Source organism: Streptopelia decaocto, assembly GCF_964273445.1.
Source record: "Streptopelia decaocto genome assembly, chromosome: 1".
Classification (NCBI taxonomy): Eukaryota; Metazoa; Chordata; class Aves; order Columbiformes; family Columbidae; genus Streptopelia; species Streptopelia decaocto.
Window position 1 is genome coordinate 195,100,157 of NC_138663.1, and position 21,587 is coordinate 195,121,743.

The 21,587-nt window shown below is 42.1% G+C and overlaps 1 protein-coding gene across 1 annotated transcript in view; it reads left to right on the forward strand.

Moving 5' to 3' along the window:
- The window catches only part of CWF19L2 (CWF19 like cell cycle control factor 2), a 68,167-nt gene extending 66,982 nt beyond the window's left edge, over positions 1-1,185 (forward strand). The window contains exon 18 of the mRNA XM_082043057.1: positions 593-1,185. Within this exon, the coding sequence (XP_081899183.1) occupies positions 593-733 (141 nt within the window). The 3' untranslated portion in view covers positions 734-1,185. The remainder of the gene's footprint in view (positions 1-592) is intronic.
- The last annotated feature ends 20,402 nt before the right edge of the window (positions 1,186-21,587 follow it).

Consider the following 21,587-nt stretch of genomic DNA (forward strand, 5'->3'; position numbering starts at 1 on the left):
TGTTCTCATATAGGTGCACGGACTTGTGATTGTCTAAATTAAGGTGCATACACACAGAGTCTCACAGGCAACTCCTAGTAAAATACTTCCATGGTTCAATTACTCCGTGTGGTATAGAGAATATCATATATACAGGAAGAGCTGCAATAAATTCTTCCTTTCTTTATTATGTCACAGTACGTCACAGCAATCATTTATTGAAAGAGTCAATATTGCAAAAACATCAAGAGTGATTGGGCAGAAATGTAACTTCAGAAGGAGTTAAAAGCGAACTGGGCAGCTTTCTTTTTTCTGAATTTTTTTCTTAGTCACAACCATACTAACATATTAACAATCTTGCAATGTTAGGATTTTTATGCAGTCCATTGCTATGCTATACCTAAAAGAATTTTGCTGAAGCAACCATACAACAGCTACGGTTCTAATTTTTGGATTGATATATTTTTCAGAATTTCAAGTTTTAATAACTAGCACTCAAAGAGAACAGTGACAATCTCATAATTTGAAAATATGTATTTCTTTATTCTAAGGGAAAATAGTGTTAAGGAAATGCTAATTTTCACATATCATTATCTGTCTTCTACTTGCAAAGGAAATCATTGGTGGGATGCTGGACTTGGAACCGCGACTCTGGAGAAAAGGAATCAGACAGAACTTTGAGGAGCAGAGGAAGAAGGTGTTGCAGTTTGCACAGTGGTGGAAACCATATGACTTTACCAAAAAGAAAGAATGAGTACACCCCTGCAGTCAAGGACTATACAAGCCATAAATTATGTTAAAGGATATTTCATATGTTAAGAATAACAATAGTGTGTTATGCACTACTAGTATATTTTTAAAACAAGGATATTGTCTAATTGCTGATTACCTGTTTCTGGTTTTGGCACTGCGAATGACATGAACCTGCAAGCCTGGAAAAACAGAAGTGTACAGTGGTTTTAGTTTTTTGTGTTTTAGCTGAGCCAAAAGAATAATATCCCTGTGGCTACTGGAGTTCTTCCAAAAGCAGAAGCTACATTTTGAGTTTTTATCATCTTTGAGGCAACTGTTTTTTCTATTTTGTATTTAGTATAGAGCCAGTGCTTAATTATCATGATGACTTTTTACAGAAAATGGTTTACATTGTAAGAACATTTTGATTAATACAAATACATTGTTGCAGATGGAAGCTGTACAGAAAAATAATTTTCTGATTTTGAGTCCTTGTGTTCTTTAAGTTGAGGTCATTGCAGTGGTGCAGACATGGGATATGATTGATAAATTTGCTGCTGCCCCCCTGCACAAGAATTAGTGCAATTTTTTGTACTCATTTTCAGTATGAAGTAGTATTTTTTTCAAGCTGGGCTGTTGCACAAAGGCTGATGAGACAGTCTGTTGCTGGTGGCGAATGTCAGCTTTCGTGGTAACAGGTACTTTTGATGATAATAAGAAACAAAAAAGAAAAAGAGGAAGGTGAAAGAACCTTAAGGGAAAACAGTCTGTGATGGCCAGGAAAGAAGAAAATGATCACAGGGATTTCCCCAGCTGACTCTTCTGCCCTGGGCATCCCCTCTGGTGCTGCAGGTGACCCGCCATAATACTTTTCTGATAATCACTGTATAGTTTTCATCGGGATCTGCTTAAACTCACTCCTGGTTGTTCCTGCTCGTGATGCTGTTAGTGCTGATCGGAGCAAACTCTGATCCGGGCAAGAGCTGCACCGTAACTGATCGTTAAGCTCTGTGCATGGACGTCACTGAGAACTGCCTGTCCACTGTTTAAAGGGCTGCTCTGGTTTTGTTTTTTCCTTTTGTGTAAAATTTACAAAATGGGGGTGGGAGAGTGTGGGGGAGGGAAAGGGAGATTCTCACATCAGTGTCAATCCCTTTCCATGGGAAACCTGCCGTAGCAGGCTCAGGCTTCACAGGTGCAGAGCTGGGAGAACAGGACAAGGACAGAAGGACAGGGATGGAAATGTTGCCACAGCATCCTCGCAGCAGGTGAGGGACAGAGAGCTGACTGACTTGTGAACAGAAGGTGCCACACGGAACGGCTTCAAAGGGCAAATGAGGGCTCTTAGCACAGGAGAAATCAAGGCATCCTGCAGGTCTCCCAACATGCTTCCCACTCCTTTCCCACCCACCATGGCCCTGTACAGCTCTCTTAACTGTTGTGAACCGCTCAGGTTGAGAAAAGGGTCGCTAAATATTAGTGGGTTGAATAAGTGTTCATTTCTAGTCCCTTAGTGGTCTTCTGCAAATTTCCTGAAGAGTTAGTACCTTTTATTTTTTTCCCCCCATTTTGGCAAAGTCTTCTCTGTTGTGAATCATTTTCTGTAGGATCTTTGTGTCACTGCAAGAGAAATACCTTAAAAATAAGCTGTCACACTAGTTTAAGTAGTTTTTATGTCTGATTCATACTATTTTTCACCAGCAAGCCACGGATAAAAGAGCCAGTTCTACTGTTCTCCAGTAAGTTTTGATCGTCCTTAGTCTACTGGAGAGATTACAGAGCAAATAGGACATGAAAGAGTTGCTGCCTGGAGTTGCTGAGAATGTGGTAACACTGAAGCAAATGTAGGTAAAGTGCAGTTGTGGTGGTGTAAAGCATGACTAAAAGTGGTTTTCTCTGAAAGCAAATGTTGCCCCTGGTCTCCTGTGCCCCCCTGGAGGATACCCGGGAAGCAGCAGAGGTGAGTGTGTCTTTTAAGGCCACGAAGAATTTTTTTATCCAATACTGTGTTGAAGATGCAATTTTTCTAAATATCACTTCTCTCAAAATTCATATTCCTCAAGGGAAGTGCTGTGTTTCACAAATGATATCTAACTTGTAGAAAAGTCTGTCTCTCCGACTCATGGTGTGTGCATATTTTATTGTTCTGGTTTGGGCAAAACTACTGATATTCTTTGGACCAGAAAGGACTCTGAAATATGGAGTAAGGGTAACAATCTCAAGCTGCCGATACAGGAGAATGTGTCTTGCCCTAACAGAAGTTTTCAGAATGGGGACTGTGCTTACCACATACACTGAGAATAGTATCGTGTTGTGCCTGGTCACAGACTAGATGAGCATATCTTCAGGTTAAGCTGTTCATCTTTGTAAGTATCTTTAAATATTCATAAGGCCATGAGAGTGAACACAGCTTGTTAGGGCACTTAAATGGAAGGCATAGTACACTTGAACTTCAGTCTTTACTCGTATAAATATTAAAATATTTTAAATAGACCATCTTCATCCAGAAGAATACCCGTTACCTACATTCTTTGGCACTGAGAGGTGGAAAATGTAAATTCAGGTGTCCTCAGGGAGAACAGGGGTCAGAAGCTGGATTTTTTTACATTGCTATAAATGTGCTCCTATGTACTCTTTGGTGTAAGCAGGGAGGTAAAGTGACATCTCTCTTGAAGTGAGTCAGTGTGTGTAATTTAACAGGTGTTAGAACATAGTCGTGTCCTACCCTATCACACAGAAAGATTCTTGTGTATAACGTGCTGGAGCTCAGGATCCAGAGCTTTTTATTAAGTTATGTTTGCCATGAGGTTCTCTAGAGGGAACCAGGATGGATGCTGTAGTCAAGCAGCTCATCTGCCTCAGGCCTTGAAACCTTGAAGATTCCCAGCCTGGGTCTGTCTTGGGGCAAATGAGCTAAACAGGCTCCTGTGAGATGTTCACTTTCTTCTTGGCTTTTTCTCACCCTGGTGTTCCCTGGGCCCACATGCTTGCTGGAGAAAGCTGCCTGAAGCATGAGGCCTTTGCCTTCATATCAGGGACCCACGTTTTGAGGTTATTTTTGGTCAAATGGAAAGAAAGCAACATGAATTTGTATCACCCCATTAGCTGCAAAATGAAGTGCAAAAGCTGCCATGGCATCATTATTCTTATCCATAACCAGTGGTTGGCTGATGTGGAGGTGATTGCCTCAAGTCATCCATCGATGGAAACTGATGTAATGTACAGGGCATTTAGGAAAGATGTTTCAAAGTTTCAAAGCAGTAGTGATTTCAAATTGGTTCCATCTTTTTGAAACACCCTATAAAATAAGGTTGATATAAGCGGAGGTAAACCCAGCAGATATGGAAAGCAAGGCTTTCCGCTAATTACTGCTATTTTTCCAGATAAGTACTTCTCATTTATGTCCCTATTCCACTTGCTTTTCCCTTCCTCTTTTGTGTTTTCCTTTGGAATGAGAATGTGAGATGCTGCATTTAGTGCAGTTCTGGTGTAACAGTGATGGATTGTTCCTTTGTACTTGTTAAAATACCCAAAAGAGAACAACGTGGATTTTTGTTGCTTTGCTAGAAAATCAATATAGCAACATTCAGGCTTAGGTCTGTTTGGGCTGATTTTTTGCAGTTTGTTCATGAATCCAAACGATGAGTTATTCCCAGAGTCATAGTCAAATGTGATTTAGTGGGATCTTACATATTGAGTTCAACCAACTTGTTTTAAATTTCCTACAAATTCTAATTGGAAAAATAACATGGCAGAATAAATAAATAAATACACTCTAATGGCAAGAGATCTCAAATCTCTCACAGTCTATGAAAGAAGAAACATTTTAATGGGTCACTTAAGGGATCTGTCCTCAGTCAAAATTTCTTCATAATTTCCTATCTTCATCTGTATTTTTATCATTAAAGCATGTTTTCTCTTTCTGATTCCAGCTCTACTGCAGGATGAGAAGATGTGGGCACACAGGCTGCTATACTCTTAGTTTAATCTGAGCTGGTTTTGAAGCAAGATCCTAAATATTGTAGCTAAAAGTACCACTTCTAGCCCTCATAAATCAAGACAACCTAATCCAGTATGAAGGAACAGACTTTAGAAATCCAGGCTTGCTAACATCGTAATTATCATGTGCGTATTGATGTCACTGCGTGATAACATTACTTTTAAAATGTTGGGTTTCTGTTGTTAAAAGTGGTAAGGAAGGGTAGCATATTTCCTTCAAGAAAGTCATGCTGATACACCCTTTACAGAGAAGTTGGTGTAAATTTTACCCCTAGGTTAAGAACCACTGGAATTTGGTTCCAAAAGAAGATTTAAACCTTCCTCGGGTCTCAGATTTTAAAGCTAATAATGTAACTGCAGGACTGTCGCAGGGAAATATTTGGAAAATAATTATCTATCATTGTAGAAGTTGATGACTTTGTAGTTTTAAACATTATAATCTGCTCAGTGATCAATCTTGCATAACTGCCCAGCTGTCCCTTTTAATTCTGACACTTATGCTGTAGATATTTTTTTTTCCATTTTGCTGGCATAATTTTGAATTCTACTTCTGCTCTTAGTTTTGGGTGAAGCAGCCTACTGTATTGTGACAACTGGAAATTGATGCCATGTCCATGTGAACCCTGCAGTGTTTGTGTACACTGGCTAAACTGTTTCCCTGCTGTCACTTTTATTGTTGCTGATGGATTTGCTGCAGCTCCTGATACCATTATTCTTGCTGTGGATGTAGAGGCTGTGGGCATCACAAGTAGCAAAAACAACAGGAAGGGTGGGTTTAGAAAGTCAGAAAGTGGTATCATCTGGGAAAGGTGAGGTTGAAATGAACTCTAGGATTATATTCTGTGTCATCATGGGGAAAAATCGGGTTGAAAATCAGACATTCCTGTAATACCATTCCTTTTTGGGACATCTGCCTGGCTGTGTCCCCTCCCAACTTCAATTCACTGGAGGGGCAGAGGGAGAAACAGGAGAAGGCCTTGGTGCTGTGCAAATGTTAGTGTGTTATCAGCACTGTTTTCATCCCATATCTAAAACACAGCACCATATGAGCTGCTGTGAAGAAAATTAACTCCATCCCAGCCAAACATGATATAGATACATACATTTTTTGCAGACAAATTTCTGATTCCTGAGCTGGTTTTCTCCATTTAAAGACTGTCATTACCTCTCAGCAGGTTTAGGATGCACTGGATTATCTATCTCAGACTTAAGCAAGTGCCCTTTTGCTGCATAGTAACAGTTCTTCTTTTTCCCTCTGTTGCTATTCATGAATATTCATGAAATGGGAAGAAATATCTTTTACACACTGCAGGGGTTACTCATAGAATCAAATAATGGTGAATTCTGTGTTGAATAGTGATTTTTACAGTCAGAAATCCAAGGTTTCTTTTGCTTCAGTTTTCTTCTCTCTAATCAGAAGTGATCAGAGCACTGAATCGTAGTCTGTCAGCAAAGAAATCTTGGTCAAAATCAATATATTTCAGTGAAATGGCTCAGCTTTATTGAAACAACTTATTGGATTAAATTTCATGGCTGATGTTCTCAGCAGTTCCATCTCCTTGCTTATTATGAGTTGGAAAATAATGTAGTAATCCCATATTTAGTATTTTTATCCAACTGCATTTGGAGTGAGTGGAAAGTGACTGTCCATGTAAAACAGATCTGGAAAGCTTGAGGTGGGTCCTAGTTTGGCCCATATTTCTGTCGGGGCCAATTACCTTCTTTCCTTGGCCTTTGCTATCAGCAGATGGTGAGAGAACCATGACCCAACAGAAGTTTTGAAAGACTTGCAGTGATTTCCAATCTGGTTGTTTGAATCTAAAAGTATATACTGCTGGCTGTTCCTGAGAACTCTGGGGAAAACGTTATCTGTAATTCTGACATAGACTGGGGATTCTAAAAGCCCTAAACAACTTAACATGCTGTTGAAGGCAGAGAATAGACAGAAAAATTAGGTATTATTTCTTTTTACAAACATCACATGCTTCTTGAGAGGTTTCTGTGAACCAGCTCTCCACTTTTCCTGATGCATAGTCTTTAGTGGAAAGCTTTTGCGTTATTTTCAGAGCAAAAATATTTTGGCCAGTATCACTACAGAAACGGATGATATGGAATTGACCTCACATCTGTATGAGTAATTCTTGTCTCTCTATATAGCTGTCTGGAAGACTGTGTGGATAAATAGCATTTTTATTTCCTGCTGAATATGAAACCTTTAAAAAACTTCATTTAAAACTGAAAGAAAAGAGTGAAACCCTCCAAGGAAATCCTAATCCTCAGGACTTTCATCTTCACAGCTCTTCATAAACATTAACTCCATATGTCTGAAGGCTTTGACCAACATAGCTCCCTCTGACAGCTGTGACACTGCTGTCCCCTTGGACCAGGGGAATTTGCCCCCAGGCCTCAGTGCATCCCTCACCCCAACCCAGCACATGGGCTTTGGGTTGCTGGGACCCAGAAGGTCCTCTTGGATTCCAGCTCTTTGTGCACCCCAGAGATCCCACTCGCTTCAGTTGGTCACATCCTCCTCGAAGTGTTCCGTGTCCACAAGCACTGTTTTAAATGATTTATGACTGCACAGACTTATGTTTTTAGCTTCTGTGCAAAGCTTCCAAATCAAATCTTGGTGGGAGCTGCTGTCTGGGATAATTTTGTTGCCTTCCTCTCCACTAATGAAAACCAACCCAATCTTGCAGTTAAATGGTGTGGTTGTCTTCCTTAGTACATTTTAATACAAATCAAACAGGAATACAGGTAGATGAGAACAGTAATATGATTCTGGCATATTAAATAATTAACTTTAAAAAGGTTAATGAGTCCTTGCCTAACAAAACAGCAGTGCTAGAAAGCTTAGATTGTCTTTTAATGGTAGGAAGAGAGGACATGGAAGCGGGCTGTGAGGACTCCAATTCACCATTTTCTTGCCCTTGATCCCCAGAGGAGTTGCGCAGCGCTCATAGGACACGAGTTTGCTGTGCAGTGAGGATGCTCACTTCTGTCTGTCCTGGAGCCTCTTCATCATATATGGTTTCTGTGAACTGCTGTGATTTAAACATTAATACTTATTTCTAAGGTATTGGATATATGAAAATATAAGAATGGTAGGAGTTTCTTCTGAAAGGACTAGTTTGTGAGGTATTTGGCCATCTGGCAGCATAATCCTGGCTTCATTTGGGTTAGAGACCAGGCATCAGTGGCTTCCTCTGCATTCTCACTGGGACCTGCAACCTTAGTCTGTAAGGGCCCCACAGGGAGAAGCACAAAAAGCAGAAACAGATTGAAATTAGTATAGGACGTTTGCATTCGAGGACACTTGGGACTTTCTGAAAAAGAGGGGTTTTTGTGGTTGGTAGTTTTTGTTGTTGGTATTTTTTTTCCCCTCTGCAAAAACTCAGAGGGGCTGGAAGCAAGATGCTGAAAGATGAGCAAAACATGACCATGTTGCTAATACATGGCCTGTTGTAACCCAGACTGGTAACGCTGGCAATATTTGCAGCTTCCTTCATTTGCTTAGTATGTGTTACACTGGCATAAATGAATGTCTGTGACATGTGGTGGCAGTGCCTGAGCTGGAGCAGCACACCCTGCCCTGGGCTCCGCAGCGATGGGATCTGCAGGTTTTGAGAAAATGTTGAGATCCAGAAAGGCTATAAACAACTGCAATTTTACAGGAAACAAACAAGCGAAAATAAAAGTGGCTTAAGTAGCTTTTTTTTTCTTTTTTAAGTATTGAGAACCAATGCTTGGGAATAGAGTATGACTCGTGATACAAAGAGGTAAGAAGTCAGGCAACAGCTGGCCGTGACTGTGGGACAAAAAAAGCACCTGTAAGGATTTCCAGTGTCACTGGTAGACACAGAACATCCCATCACTTCCTGTAGCATTGCTCTGGTGTTTCACAGGAAAGTGAAGAAATAATCCAGGAATCAGTTTTACAGCAAAGGAGGCCAAATTCAATATGATTATTTTGGGGAAAAAAATTGTTAGCAACCTCAAACATCCAGCAGTGAATTCCTTTTTAAATGGAAAACTGTAGTTTAAGGTCCACCACGTGAAAGACCACCCCATTACAAGTATTTTGCTAATAACAATATAACTTTTATTAAGAAATGCTTTTGTTAAAGAAATCTTCGTTTCTCCACCGCTCATAGAGTTTCCTTTGTTTTTATGATCAGGTGATTCCTCAGTTCTGTTGTTATCAGTCCTGTGGTGGTTTCCACCTATGGCTGCATTATTATTCAGGGCAATAAAATTGTAACATTTCATTTTCTTAAATTAGCCTATATGCATTACTTGAGTAACAAAGTCATCTCTCTACAACATCTGGTTAATGTGTTTTAGACTCATAGCAGATTTTTGGCTATTCTGTTTTCATAGCATTTTTTTCCATGTAAGATGTTGGCTGCAGTACAGCTGCTAGTGTGAGGGTGGCAGCAAGAACGCTTCTCCTTGTGTGGTATTGTGCTTAGCATCTCTGTATGTGAATTCCTTGTAGGTAAGTAGACTGGCACTGCCTGATGCTGGGAGACCTTGGAGACATGTGCTGTTGCCTTTCCTAGTGGGGTGGGGGTCTTGGGGACAGGGTCTGTTTATTGGAGATGAGATACGTGGTCATTTTCTAAACGAAAAACATTATGCCAGAAGACCTCAGTCTTGGGGAGTGATCTAAACATGATCATCCTCGCCTTCTCAGGGAGTGTGTTCCACACCTAGATCAGCTTATTAGGGCTATTTACTAACGAAGCCCTAGTGTGGTGACACAGCAGGCAATTATTTCTTGTACCAAGTTCCTGCTTGTTTAATGACAGACAGCAGGACCTTTTAAAACTGCAGGCCTGATGACTTTGTGTTTAATCTGTTATTTCAGTTCAGTCTTTAACAACATCACAGAATCACAAAATGTCAGGGATTGGAAGGGACCTCAAAAGATCATCTAGTCCAATCCCCCTGCCGGAGCAGGAACACCCAGATGAGGTTACACAGGAAGGTGTCCAGGTGGGTTTTGAATGTCTCCAGAGAAGGAGACTCCACAACCCCCCTGGGCAGCCTGTTCCAGTGTCTGTCACCCTCACTGAGAAGAAGTTTCTTCTCATATTTAAGTGGAACCTCTTGTGTTCCAGTTTGTACCCATTGCCCCTTGTCCTATCATTGGTTGTCGCCGAGAAGAGCCTGGCTCCATCCTCCTGACACTCACCCTTTATATATTTGTAAACGTTAATAAGGTCACTCCTCAGTCTCCTCCAAGCTAAAGAGCCCCAGCTCCCTCAGCCTTTCCTCATAAGGGAGATGCTCCACTCCCTTAATCATCTTTGTTGCCCTACGCTGGACCCTCTCCAGCAGTTCCCTGTCCTTCCTGAACTGAGGGGCCCAGAACTGGACACAATATTCCAGATGTGGTCTCACCAGGGCGGAGTAGAGGGGAAGGAGGACCTCTCTTGATCTACTAACCACCCCTGTTCTAATACACCCCAGGATGCCATTGGCCTTCCTGGCCACAAGGGCACAGTGCTGGCTCATGGTCATTCTGTTGTCCACCAGAAGCCCCAGGTCCCTTTCCCCTATGCTGCTCTCTAATAGGTCATTCCCCAGCTTATACTGGAACCTGGGGTTGTTCCTGCCCAGATGCAATACTCTACATTCGCCCTTGTTATATCTCATTAAATTTTTCCCTGCCCAACTCTCCAGCCTGTCCAGGTCTCTGGATGGCAGCACAGCCTTCTGGCGTATCAGCCACTCCTCCCATCTTGGTGTCATCAGCAAACTTGCGGATAGTACACTCTATTTCCTCATCCAAGTCATTGATAAATATATCAAATAGTACTGGTCCCAGTACTGACCCTTGGGGCACTCCACTAGATACAGGCCTCCAGCTAGACTCCACCCCATCGACCACGACTCTCTGGCTTCTTTCCTTCAGCCAGTTCACAGTCCACCTCACTACCCGATCGTCCAGACCGCACTCCCTCAGTTTAGCTGTGAGGATGCTGTGGGAGACTGTGTCAAATGCTTTACTGAAGTCAAGGTAGACCACATCCACTGCTTTGCCATCATCTATCTACCTGGTTATGTTTTCATAAGAGGCTATGAGGTTGGTCAAGCACGACTTCCCCTTGCTGAAGCTATGTTGACTGTCCCTGATGACCCTCTTATCCCTGATATGCCTTGAGATGGCACCAAAGATAAGTTGTTCCATCACCTTTCCAGGGATGGAGGTGAGGCTGACCGGTCTATAGTTACCCAGGTCCTCCTTCTTGCCCTTTTCGAAGACTGGAGTGACATTTGCTTTCCTCCAGTCCTCAGGCATCTCTCCCGTTTCCCAAGACTTGGCAAAGATGATGGAGAGTGGTCTAGCAATGACCTCAGCCAGCTCTCTCAGCACCCATGGGTGCATCCCATCTGGACCCATGGATTTATGGATGTCCAGATTGCCTAACTGCTCCCTAACCCAGTCCTCATCAACCGAGACAAACTCCTCCATTTTCCTGCCTTCCTCTGGGGCCTCAGCAGTACGGGGCTCCTCAGGACATCTTCTGGCAGTGTAGACAAAGAAGGCGTTCAGTAACTCTGCCTTCTCTGTATCTTCTGCCACCAGGGCACCCACCCCATTCATCAGTGGGCCTACATTGCCTCTGGTGTTAGTTTTATCTGCTACGTATTTGAAAAAGCTCTTCCTGTTGTCCTTGACCCCTCTCACCAGGTGTGATTTTAAGGAGGCCTTAGCTTTCCTAGTTGCCTCCTACACCCTCTGACAACAGCCTTATATCCTCCACAAGTGGCCAGCCCCTCCTTCCATGATCTATAAACTCTTCTCTTCCTCTTGAGCTTACTCATCAGTTCCCTGTTTAACCACGCAGGTCTCCTGGCTCCCTTCCTTGACTTCCTACGTGTCAGGATGCTCTGATCTTGAGCTTGGAAGAAGCAATACCTGAATGCCACCCAGCTATCTTGGGCCCCTTTACCTTCAAGCAGCTTTGCCCATGGGATTTCCTCTAGCAATTGTTTGAAAAGGCCAAAGTTAGCCCTGCTGAAGTCCAGGGTTGTGATTCTGCTTGGTATTCTATTCCTGCCACATGTGATCCTGAACTCCGCCATCTCATGGTCGCTGCAACCAAGGCAGCCCTCAACCTTTATCGCTTCAACCAGACCCTCCTTGTTAGTGAGGATGAGATCCAGCAGTGCAACTCTCCTAGTCGGCTCCTCCACCCTTTGCATCAGAAAGTTATCATCAAGGCACTGGAGAAACCTCCTGGACTGTGGCTGGCTGGCTGACTAGTCCCTCCAGCAAACATCAGGGAAGTTAAAATCCCCCACCACAACCAGGGCCTGTGATTGCGAGGCTGCTCCCAGCTGTCTGTAGAGGCCTCATCAACTTCCTCACCCTGATCTGGTGGCCTGTAACAGACACCCACAATAGTATCACCCCTGCCAGCCTGCCCCTTAATTCTCACCCACCCACAGACTCTCAACTTGCTCCTCATCCGTGCCTGAACAACAGTCAATACATTGTAGTTGCTCTCTCACATAAAGAGCAACTCCACCACCACGCCTGGCTGGCCTGTCCTTCCTGAAAAGGGCATAGCCATCCATGACCACATTTCAGTCATGGGAGCTGTCCCACCATGTCTCTGTAATTGTCACCAGATCATAATCTCCCAACCGAACATGTCTAAACCCCAACCTAAATCCCCAAATATAATCACATTACAGACCAGTTATTTGGCTTGCTGAGTCTCTTTGTCAGTTTGACAGCATGCCTGGCAGAAAATTTCGATTCTTTTCAATTCTTTGATTAAAAAAATTAATTAATTCAGAGTTTTATTTTGTTTGGAGAGATGAAGGTCTGACTCTCCCACTGATTCATAGTCTCCACTGGTAGTTACTGGTGGGATTCATTCTCTCTCTCTTTGAAGCTGGAGAGATCTCTCGTGTAGTAAAGGTAATGAGCTTCTGGCAAAATCCTTCTTGCTCAGATGTAGATCCCTTGTCTCCCTATATTTGAAGACCTACTCCCAGTTCATTGTTTGTATTGCCCAGAAGCTAATTGTGTTTTTCTCTAGCAGCCATGAATGGCCAATGCAACAACTAGTCTTAAAGAAGGGGGTGATCCTTACAAAGACAGATTCATTATGGATTATTATTTAAAACAGGGAATCCAAAGATGTGTAGACAGAGACTGGAGATGGGAAAGAATCTTTTGGATTTGGACAGGCTGGTCTTGAAGTTAGCAACTATTCATGGTGTTTGAACTTCTGAATATTTGGTTGCTTAGACAAGTTAGATATCTGCAGTGTCTAAGGAAGAGTGAGAACTGTTGACAGAAACATACTGTCATAGGACTCTGATATGTTTTTCTACTGATTATAATGGGAAAGGAATAATATTAGCATTGGCATTTTGAAACTGTTTCTCAAATACAACAAATACATTATGATTTAGAATTTATAATTATTGTGTTGCTATCAGCACGCTGCAGACCAGACTGACTTATGCTGGCTATTGCCTTGTCACACAGCTAGGCCTCCCATGTCATAAAGAGCTCAAGCTCTAGAAAAAAACCCAACCAACCAAACAAGAAAAAAGCCCCCAAAAAAACAAATAAAACAAAAAAAACCCAACACTCAGAGTAGAGGAAAAGTCATACTTTCCACTCCCATTTTGCTAATGAGAAATGACCCACAGAAAGATTGGAGCTTGTGGGAGTTGCTGTTTGACACCAGGCAGTCCTTCCTGCTCCCATGTGGTCAGCACAGGGTAACGTTTAATGGGAAGGAGGATAATCCACTTCTAATTTGTAGAAAGGAAAATTATTTGAGATCTATGTAAGGACATAACAGGAATATGCAGGGATAAAATCAGAAGGGCTAAGATGTGAAGTGGATCTAGTGACCTGTAGGGTCATAAAAGACCAGGAGAGAAGCTTCTTCACCTGCACTAAAAGGGTGGCAATGGAAGTGTGTCAGCATGCTGAGCTGGGAAGAACAGGAAATAACCAATGGTGCAAAAGACAGGTGAAGTCATTTTGGCTTCTAACTTTGTAAAAAAAACAACAAACATTGATTGTCACCAAATGCTAAATAAAATGAAGATTTCAAAGGAGAAAATAGTCAAGTCAGAAATGAAGAAAGAAGAGTTAGAACAAAATGTTCAATAACTTGCAAGCATGGCAGTCTCTGAAAAATCAGAAAGAAACTATCTGGATGGCTTGGAGTATTTGGGGAGATGTGAAAATATTATTACTGCATACTAATAAATATTTACAGAGACTATCAAGTGTAGTATAATGTTACAATATGTATCAAATTGCCTACACCTGTGGCCCATAGCTTTGTTCATTTTGTCAAGGATGTTTTTTAAAAACAAAAACAAGAACACACATTCAAAAAGAGTATTGTTTTTTAACTTCTCTCCATGGGAATCTTCACAATTCCTTAAAAATTTACCTTTCCATCCAAGCAAAGCTTGCAGAATCTCCATTCGAGTTTTCTGTCATTATGCAGTCCAAATAAAACTCATCCATGAAAAAGTTCTTTCGGATGGAGATTTACTGCCAAGAAAAAGAGTATAGTTTTCACTGCCCTCCTGGTGATTTGTGTAGCAGAAAGGTTGAAGTGCACAAAACCTGCTCTTTGTGCTGGGTAATTTTACACCCTCTTGTGGCCATGAAGCTTTTCTTTATTTCCAAATTCCCTGAAGCAGATAAAACTCTTTGCCACAAGAAGCAAAATGTTCAGATCCTGAAAGTCACCTCTGTGCCCTCTCCCTATAATCAAGTAATACACTTTCCAAAAGAATATATTAAAATAACTGCATTTTAATGAAACTTTTTTCTCCCTTCCACACTGCTGAAAAGAAAAATCTCATCTGTGACAGTTAGTTTATGCTTAATAGCTACCATAAGCGACAGGAATCCTACAGTACTTTCTTGTCACCTTTGACAAGCTTTGTATTATCACAGAAAAAAGGACCCTGGGTATTTAAAAAAAAAAAAAAAAAAGCTCCAATTCTGTGTCTGCATCTTCAAATATCTTTCTTCCTTCTGTTGGGACAAACCCTTTGAGAGGAGAAATTGCTTCAGTACCGAAACAATTTACATATTCTTTCCAAGGCAGGATGCATCAACGAGAGGTAGTGAAGGGCTGAATATCTCAGTATTTGTCTGTGTTTGTTCCCAACTAAATCACAGAACTGCTTGAAACTCTGTACATGTGCTGTACGTATGTGGAAAGAAACTTCTTTCAAATGCCCATCAGCATCCCCTGGAAGAGAACCTGACATGCCATAATGGATTATGAATGCATTTAAACCAAGACCCCTCATATCTCTCTTGAGTCCAGTTTTTACATAGAGCAAGTTACATTTCCTCCTGTAATAAGCCAACCAAGACAACGTTACCCTTGCTGGTAAGTGTAACCCTCAGCCTTTGTTTCTTCTACAACCTTCAGAATTTGCTTGGAAATCAATTCTGTGGTTACCTAGGAAATGCAGTAAAAAGTGTAAGCTCTTCACTGCACAATGATGAGCTGCAAGTATATCTCACCTTGACTTAGGGGTGTGATTTAGCACTGGTGTAGGGAAGGTGTCTAAACTCCTGTTACAGTCAGTACAGTTGCTGGAGTTGAGAGGGTGATTCAGCCAACTGAATGAATGTGAGTAGTGTTTTTGGGATGAGCCAAAAATATGGGTTGGAGCTCACACATGCCTTATGGAGACACATGGAACGGTGTTGTAGAAACTCAGATCCAGGAAGACTGGACTGAGAAGAGCTCCTAGCTTCAGACCGAATGGCCTAAATTCCAACAACTGGAAAATCCTGGGTGTGCTAATGCTTGACAAGTGAATTTAATCCCTTGTGCATGCATGCATATGTTTGCTGGCAAATTTTGAACTGGACTAGCTGGAGGAGACCTGCCTCTAGAAATACTCAAGGCCTGAGCCGGTGCCTGGGTGAGAGTCCTGGGGTCTGGGTGTGGATGTGAGGTGGACTGAGAGCCTGTGCTGACATTTAAGGGGTTGGTGGGTGTGAGATGCCTGTGAGATGAGCATATGGCTGTGTGCATCTGTGTTGCTGGTGATGATCAAGCTGGATGAGCCAGTGGGTAGGAAGAGACCTGTTGTATGGGCTCAGGGGGACAGTTCAGGCATGGTCGTTGGGTGTATTCGGGGGCTGTGCTGTCATCTGAGAGATCTGGGAAAATGGATGTGCTTGTGAACATGGAGAGAGAAGTCATGTATGTTCTCACCATCAGGCTTCATTCCTGACAAGCTGGAGAGGCGGGAGGGGGCTGAGCTATTGGTGCTTGTGTGTGGGTGCTGTTGGTCTTTGTGGGGGTGCTGGCGAAGGCCGTGCTGTTTGTGGCAGCCCATGTTGGTGTCCTCTGTGTGTGTGTGTGTCTGGGATATGCTCTCAGCCTCATTACTGGGCAAACTTGCAAGCATCTGAGATATCTGAAGACTACTTTGTAGTTGACTGACATTCCCAAAGGCTCTAAATATATGGTATCAAAGGCATGGACTTAATTAAGTGACTCTCTTAAAACAGTGGCAATATGGTATCCTGCTTCCCTTGACTGCAATGACATCTGTTAACAATAAAGAAAAAATGGTCATGTCAAAGGTCACGTGTTATTTCCATGAGTTACAGAAAACATCCTTTTCTAAGACTCCCACAGTACTGAATATAATGACTCATTGCCTCTGTTCATTCCCTAATTACAAAGGTCCTATGTGGGGGTCTCAATTAATGACAGCAGGTCTCACGGGCATCACTTGCATAATGACTCTGCCCCATGACATGTTGGAGCCCAAGCATGGCATTAGGCTGAGGGCAAAATGTACCTTGGGGTTTCCAGTGGTTGGAACCTCCAGCAACCACAGCTCCAGCACATGCTGACTCACAGACGAGGAGAAAATGAGTGGAAAATTCAAGCAGAAGGAAGAAAACTTCAAGGTTTAAGGTAGAACTAAGTGATATATATCGCGATAGAGCCAGAACCATGTAAAGCAAAGGGCCACTTCCAGATACATTTTCCATCATCACGTGCTTCTCACAGTGCTGTCGGACACAGCCTCTTCAAAATAATGCTCTTTCACTCTCTGTAATTTGGAAGCCAGAAGGAATTGTTGTAATTATCCAGTTGAGTGATATCTACCCTTTAGCTGGAACTTCCTAATAAATTAACCTTGTTTTTCCTCCTCGCCTCTAGTTACAGCCTCATGTGCTCCTACGTGTGGCAGAACCAGGATTAACAGTTTTGGTGGTGATATTGCTTCTGTGACAGGAGGTCCTGCCAACCCAAAGAGCAGCTAATCCCAGAAGGGAGGCATGGCACGAAAGGTGAAGCTGCTCCAGCAGTGCTGGGAAAGATGGTCAGAGGGGATGAAGGATCAGCTCTGACTGCCCTGAAATATGCTGGTTGAGCTTGCTGAGGCTGCTCAGAGGAACTACAAAAATGGTGTTTGGAAATAAGAAGAAAAAAGAAAAACTGGAAGAAGAGGGTGAGAGTGAGCACTTTCCCTCTTGATTTCACCCGTTTGGTATGAAGATTAGGTGGTTGGACTCAATGATCCCGAGGGTCTCTTTGAACCGAAATGATTCTGTGATTCTAAAGGAGTTTTGAACAGATCTGAGTCATCCCTTCTAATGGGGGTAAAATATTTTTCTGTGGAGTCCTGTCTCCTCTTCAGGGTATGCTCCTGGGAATCTGTCTGCCAAACAGAGGTGGCTTTAGGTATTGCAGAGAAAATTGCAATTGTACTAAGTCTACTTGCTGCCTTAATACAACCAGAAGGAAATGTGTTTGGAGTAGTTCCTGAGCTCGCAAACACTCATTTTTGATGATTTGAGTTCTAAAGGTGGTACATCTTACCATTGAATTAGTAAAGTGTTGTCCTGATTAATCTGGACCTACAGATCATAGTGTCTCTGAAGTACTATTTCACCATTAATTACTGATTTTTACAGTGTGATTAGGTATAACAAAGGCTGCCTCTCCCTGGCACAGCATGTACTCTATCTGCTTTTAATATAATTTTCCAAAAGACAATCAAGTCTCATTTTCTTTTTTTATAATCTTCATTTGGACAACCTTTCTTTGTGAAGCCGTACCAAGAGGAGTTTCTTTAGACATTTAAGATTGCAGAAAGAAATAGTGGACAGACGTTCAACTTGAGGAGCTGGAGATGTCTCTTTTCTACCAGGCTTCTGATCAAGCCAGTGTGTGTTGCCCCACATGTAGGCTGCAATCTAGCGGTAAAGATTTCTCAGCAAGTCTGTAGACAATACTAGCTCTCAACTGGCTTTTCTTCTGTGGCTGTTCAGGACAGTATCACCTAACAAGGACTTGCACTAACCTATCAATTACCTTTTTACATGAAGAAACCTCAGCACATTTTGATCTTGTGCAAAGGAATGACTTGGACTCTCGTAGCTCTTGTGCCTGACTTAAAATATATTACTCACTTTGCATGAAAAATAATGCTGGAGACATACAACTCTGTAATGGCTGCTCTGTGGCCATTTGGTGGTTTTTGGCTCACTCCCATTATAAATCTTGTATTTTTGAGATACTTCCAACTCACTCATTGAAAATTGCATCAACCTGACTTTTGACATTCAGGATGTTAGTTACAAAAATTATCCAGGAGTTTAAAAAGATATCTTAGATATCTCAGTCAAAGATAAGGTCTCCTGAGATACAACACTTCTCAGAGCTGTTGGAGTTCACATGAAAAGCCTTGGGGAGGGAGGCAAGAGCAGAAATCCCACAGCTGTTAGATCTAGTCTGAAGTCTAGGTGCCCTCCTACACTAGACACCTTATATACATAATAAGATTGTGCCTGGCCTGAACAGCTTACAGCCCAAATAAAGAGAGGTGCGAAGAGATGAAAGAGGTTGGGGAAAACTCAATTTTGTGGGTACGAGACCAAAACCTCCCTGCCCCACTGCAGAATTGTTCTTGATAACCTGGACCAATTTCAGGTGCCTGTATCTTTTTGCCATCATTCTGTCAGTGTATAAATAGTGAACTAATGGTCCTTAATCTCCACTCCAAAAAGGACATAGTACTAGTGGTCATAAGAGGTTTAAGTAGGACTAGCACAGTTTTAGGTAAGTGAATAACTAACAGGTTCTTCTTTTTAATTTGAGTTTATCCATAAGAGAATTGCCTGATATGCTGACTTGGTGTTTCATGCTTACTGGACAGAAAAATCAGTGTGCATTCTCGATCTTTTAGGATGTGTGTAAAACTGACTTAAATAAGTTGAAGTCCATTTACACAAAAACCAGCCTGGCATTACGGTGTGAGGTGGGCCAGATGATAAGTGCATTGTAACTCGGAACCCCACACTCTGTTAGGAAGTTGCTCTAGATAAGGAAATGTCTCCAGGGATATCATATTCACTTGCATAACAGCAGAGGAGTGCTGGAGGAGGAGCGTGGGAGAGGCACGCCAGCCTGGGCAGCTGAAAGAGAACCCTGGCTGGCCCCACCAGAGCAGCACTGGGCACCTTCCCTGTCTTGCTCAGAGCACTGGGCTGCATTATTAACACAGACACTGGTCATTTGTCCTGCTTGTCTTTCCTGTCAAGCTATGATTTTATTGTGTTGTTTGGTTTTTTTTTTCACTAAGCTTCAGCACACAAGCTATTAATGAATATGTCATGCCAGTGGAGCCACTTCATTGTCCGGGCTCCAGGCAATCCAGCCTGGACACCAGCTCCTATCAGACTGCAATGTATGGTGTTTCTACGGGTGGTTTAATTAATAGAGCAAATAGAAATGACAAATTGGTGGAGCTATTGAACCTGAACTCTGCATGGGGATTTTTCAGCACAAGAAAATAACACTAATAACAGAACAGGTTTATGTTCTTTCTCTGTATTGCAGTTATTGGGAGATGATATCCGAAAGTGCTACAAGGAGTAGAAAGAGGTGTACTAAAGGCATCAATTTAGATTTAAAGTATTTTCTGTAGCTAAGTGGAAGATGCAGGATGACATCAGGTAATTTTTAGGCCTATTACCTTATTACAGATGACAGAGGTGCATTTAGATAAATCTGTATGAGCAGACAAGCAATATTTACAGAAGAATGGGAATCAGGTCCTTAGACAGTAGCTGGTTTTTGACAGACCTTTGCGACGAACCAGGAAAAAGTAGCTGCATAACAAGACTTCGGAATATGTACTACAACTGCAATCAAGACACAGACTTTAGCAAGACATTGAAATCCTAGCACTTTCTTGATGTCTTGGTCTTGTAAAATCGGATGTTACTTGCAGAAACTTGAGGCTTGGAAGCACCGTGAGAACAGCAGATGATGCTTATGATGCTTGTTGCTTTTTGATACATTTTTTTTTTTTAACATACTTCAAAATCATGCTAGAGAGCAGGAAAATGAGAGGTGGTGATCTTCCTTCCTTCCTTCCTTCCTTCCTTCCTTCCTTCCTTCCTTCCTTCCTTCCTTCCTTCCTTCCTTCCTTCCTTCCTTCCTTCCTTCCTTCCTTCCTTCCTTCCTTCCTTCCTTCCTTCCTTCCTTCCTTCCTTCCTTCCTTCCTTCCTTCCTTCCTTCCTTCCTTCCTTCCTTCCCTTTATTCTTCTTTCTTTCCTTTTCTTCTTTCATTAGATCTCTCCCCCAAAAGTATCACCATTGCAGCTTGTTACTTGGAAGCTTTCAAAAGACATCCTTAATCCCTGAAATGGGAAGAGGAAACCCCATCCTTCCAGTTCCGACAGCTCCAGGAAGCTGTAAAGAGCAGCAATGCTGGAACTCGTCCCTCTGCAAGCCAGGGAGCAGGTAGCCTCCCTAGAACCGTGTCCTTTCCTCTTCTTCATCAAGGCCACCTCCAGACCTTGGCAAGGGATCGGCTCCTTCATAGATACGCAAAGGAACCTGCCCCAGGTATTGGCAAACTGCCATGGGTGTTGCAATGTCCCTCCACTCTTCTTTCTTGAAGATAGCAGAGTTTAAAAGCTATGTAAGAGTCTGGTTGTTCCTAAATCAGCTTCTGAGTTCTGTGTAGGGAAGGCAACTACACTCCATGGAATTGTTCTTGCAAACACTTTGCTGAAGCTGGGCAGAAGAAGGAAATCTCCAATGCAGCAGTGAGTGCTCAAAAGTGTCTGTATCTGAAGTCACGGCTGAGGCTGATCTCTATTTTTCAGAAAATCCAAGGGAAGATATGAAAGATTTAGGGATGGAAAAGAAAAAAGAGAGAAAGTATTCAAGCCAAAAGAAATGAGTGATGACACTGGTTCACATCAGTAGAGACTACAGCCCTTTTTAAACTGGCAGACTTTCCTGAGGTAAAGGATGAGATCAATTCATCTTGAAATTACACTTAACAAGAGACAAACTATCTATTACAATCTCATTTAATAAACTGTTTAGCCCACTTAAATATGCTTTTTATCTACTTTATCCACTGGAAACATATGCTTTAGCAATTCATGAACCCCTCTTCTAATTACATGGATATAGGTAGCACTCTGCTATGACCCTGTAGAACCACAGCACAAGAAATTTTGTTCTGTTACTCAAAGCACATGTTTGCTCCTGAAAAGGGGCACAGAAAGGTCAGAGGGATGTAGCTGTTTGTGTCCTCCCTTGGATTTACTGAAATAATTACTTGCTTGTTCAGAATTAGCCATTGCTTCAGTACGGATTTTATTACAGGTCAAAGACACACTTGTGGAAGCAAACCCAAATCTCCTACTAAAATAAAAAATAACAAATAATATCAGATACAGTATTTCTACTTCAAGGAAAATATAAATAAGTACTTCATTAAAGATGTTCTCAGAGGAAATAAGCTGGCTTGGAAGAGCTCTGAACTTTGGGGGCATTTGCTCAATGTGGAGCCAAGTTCAAACT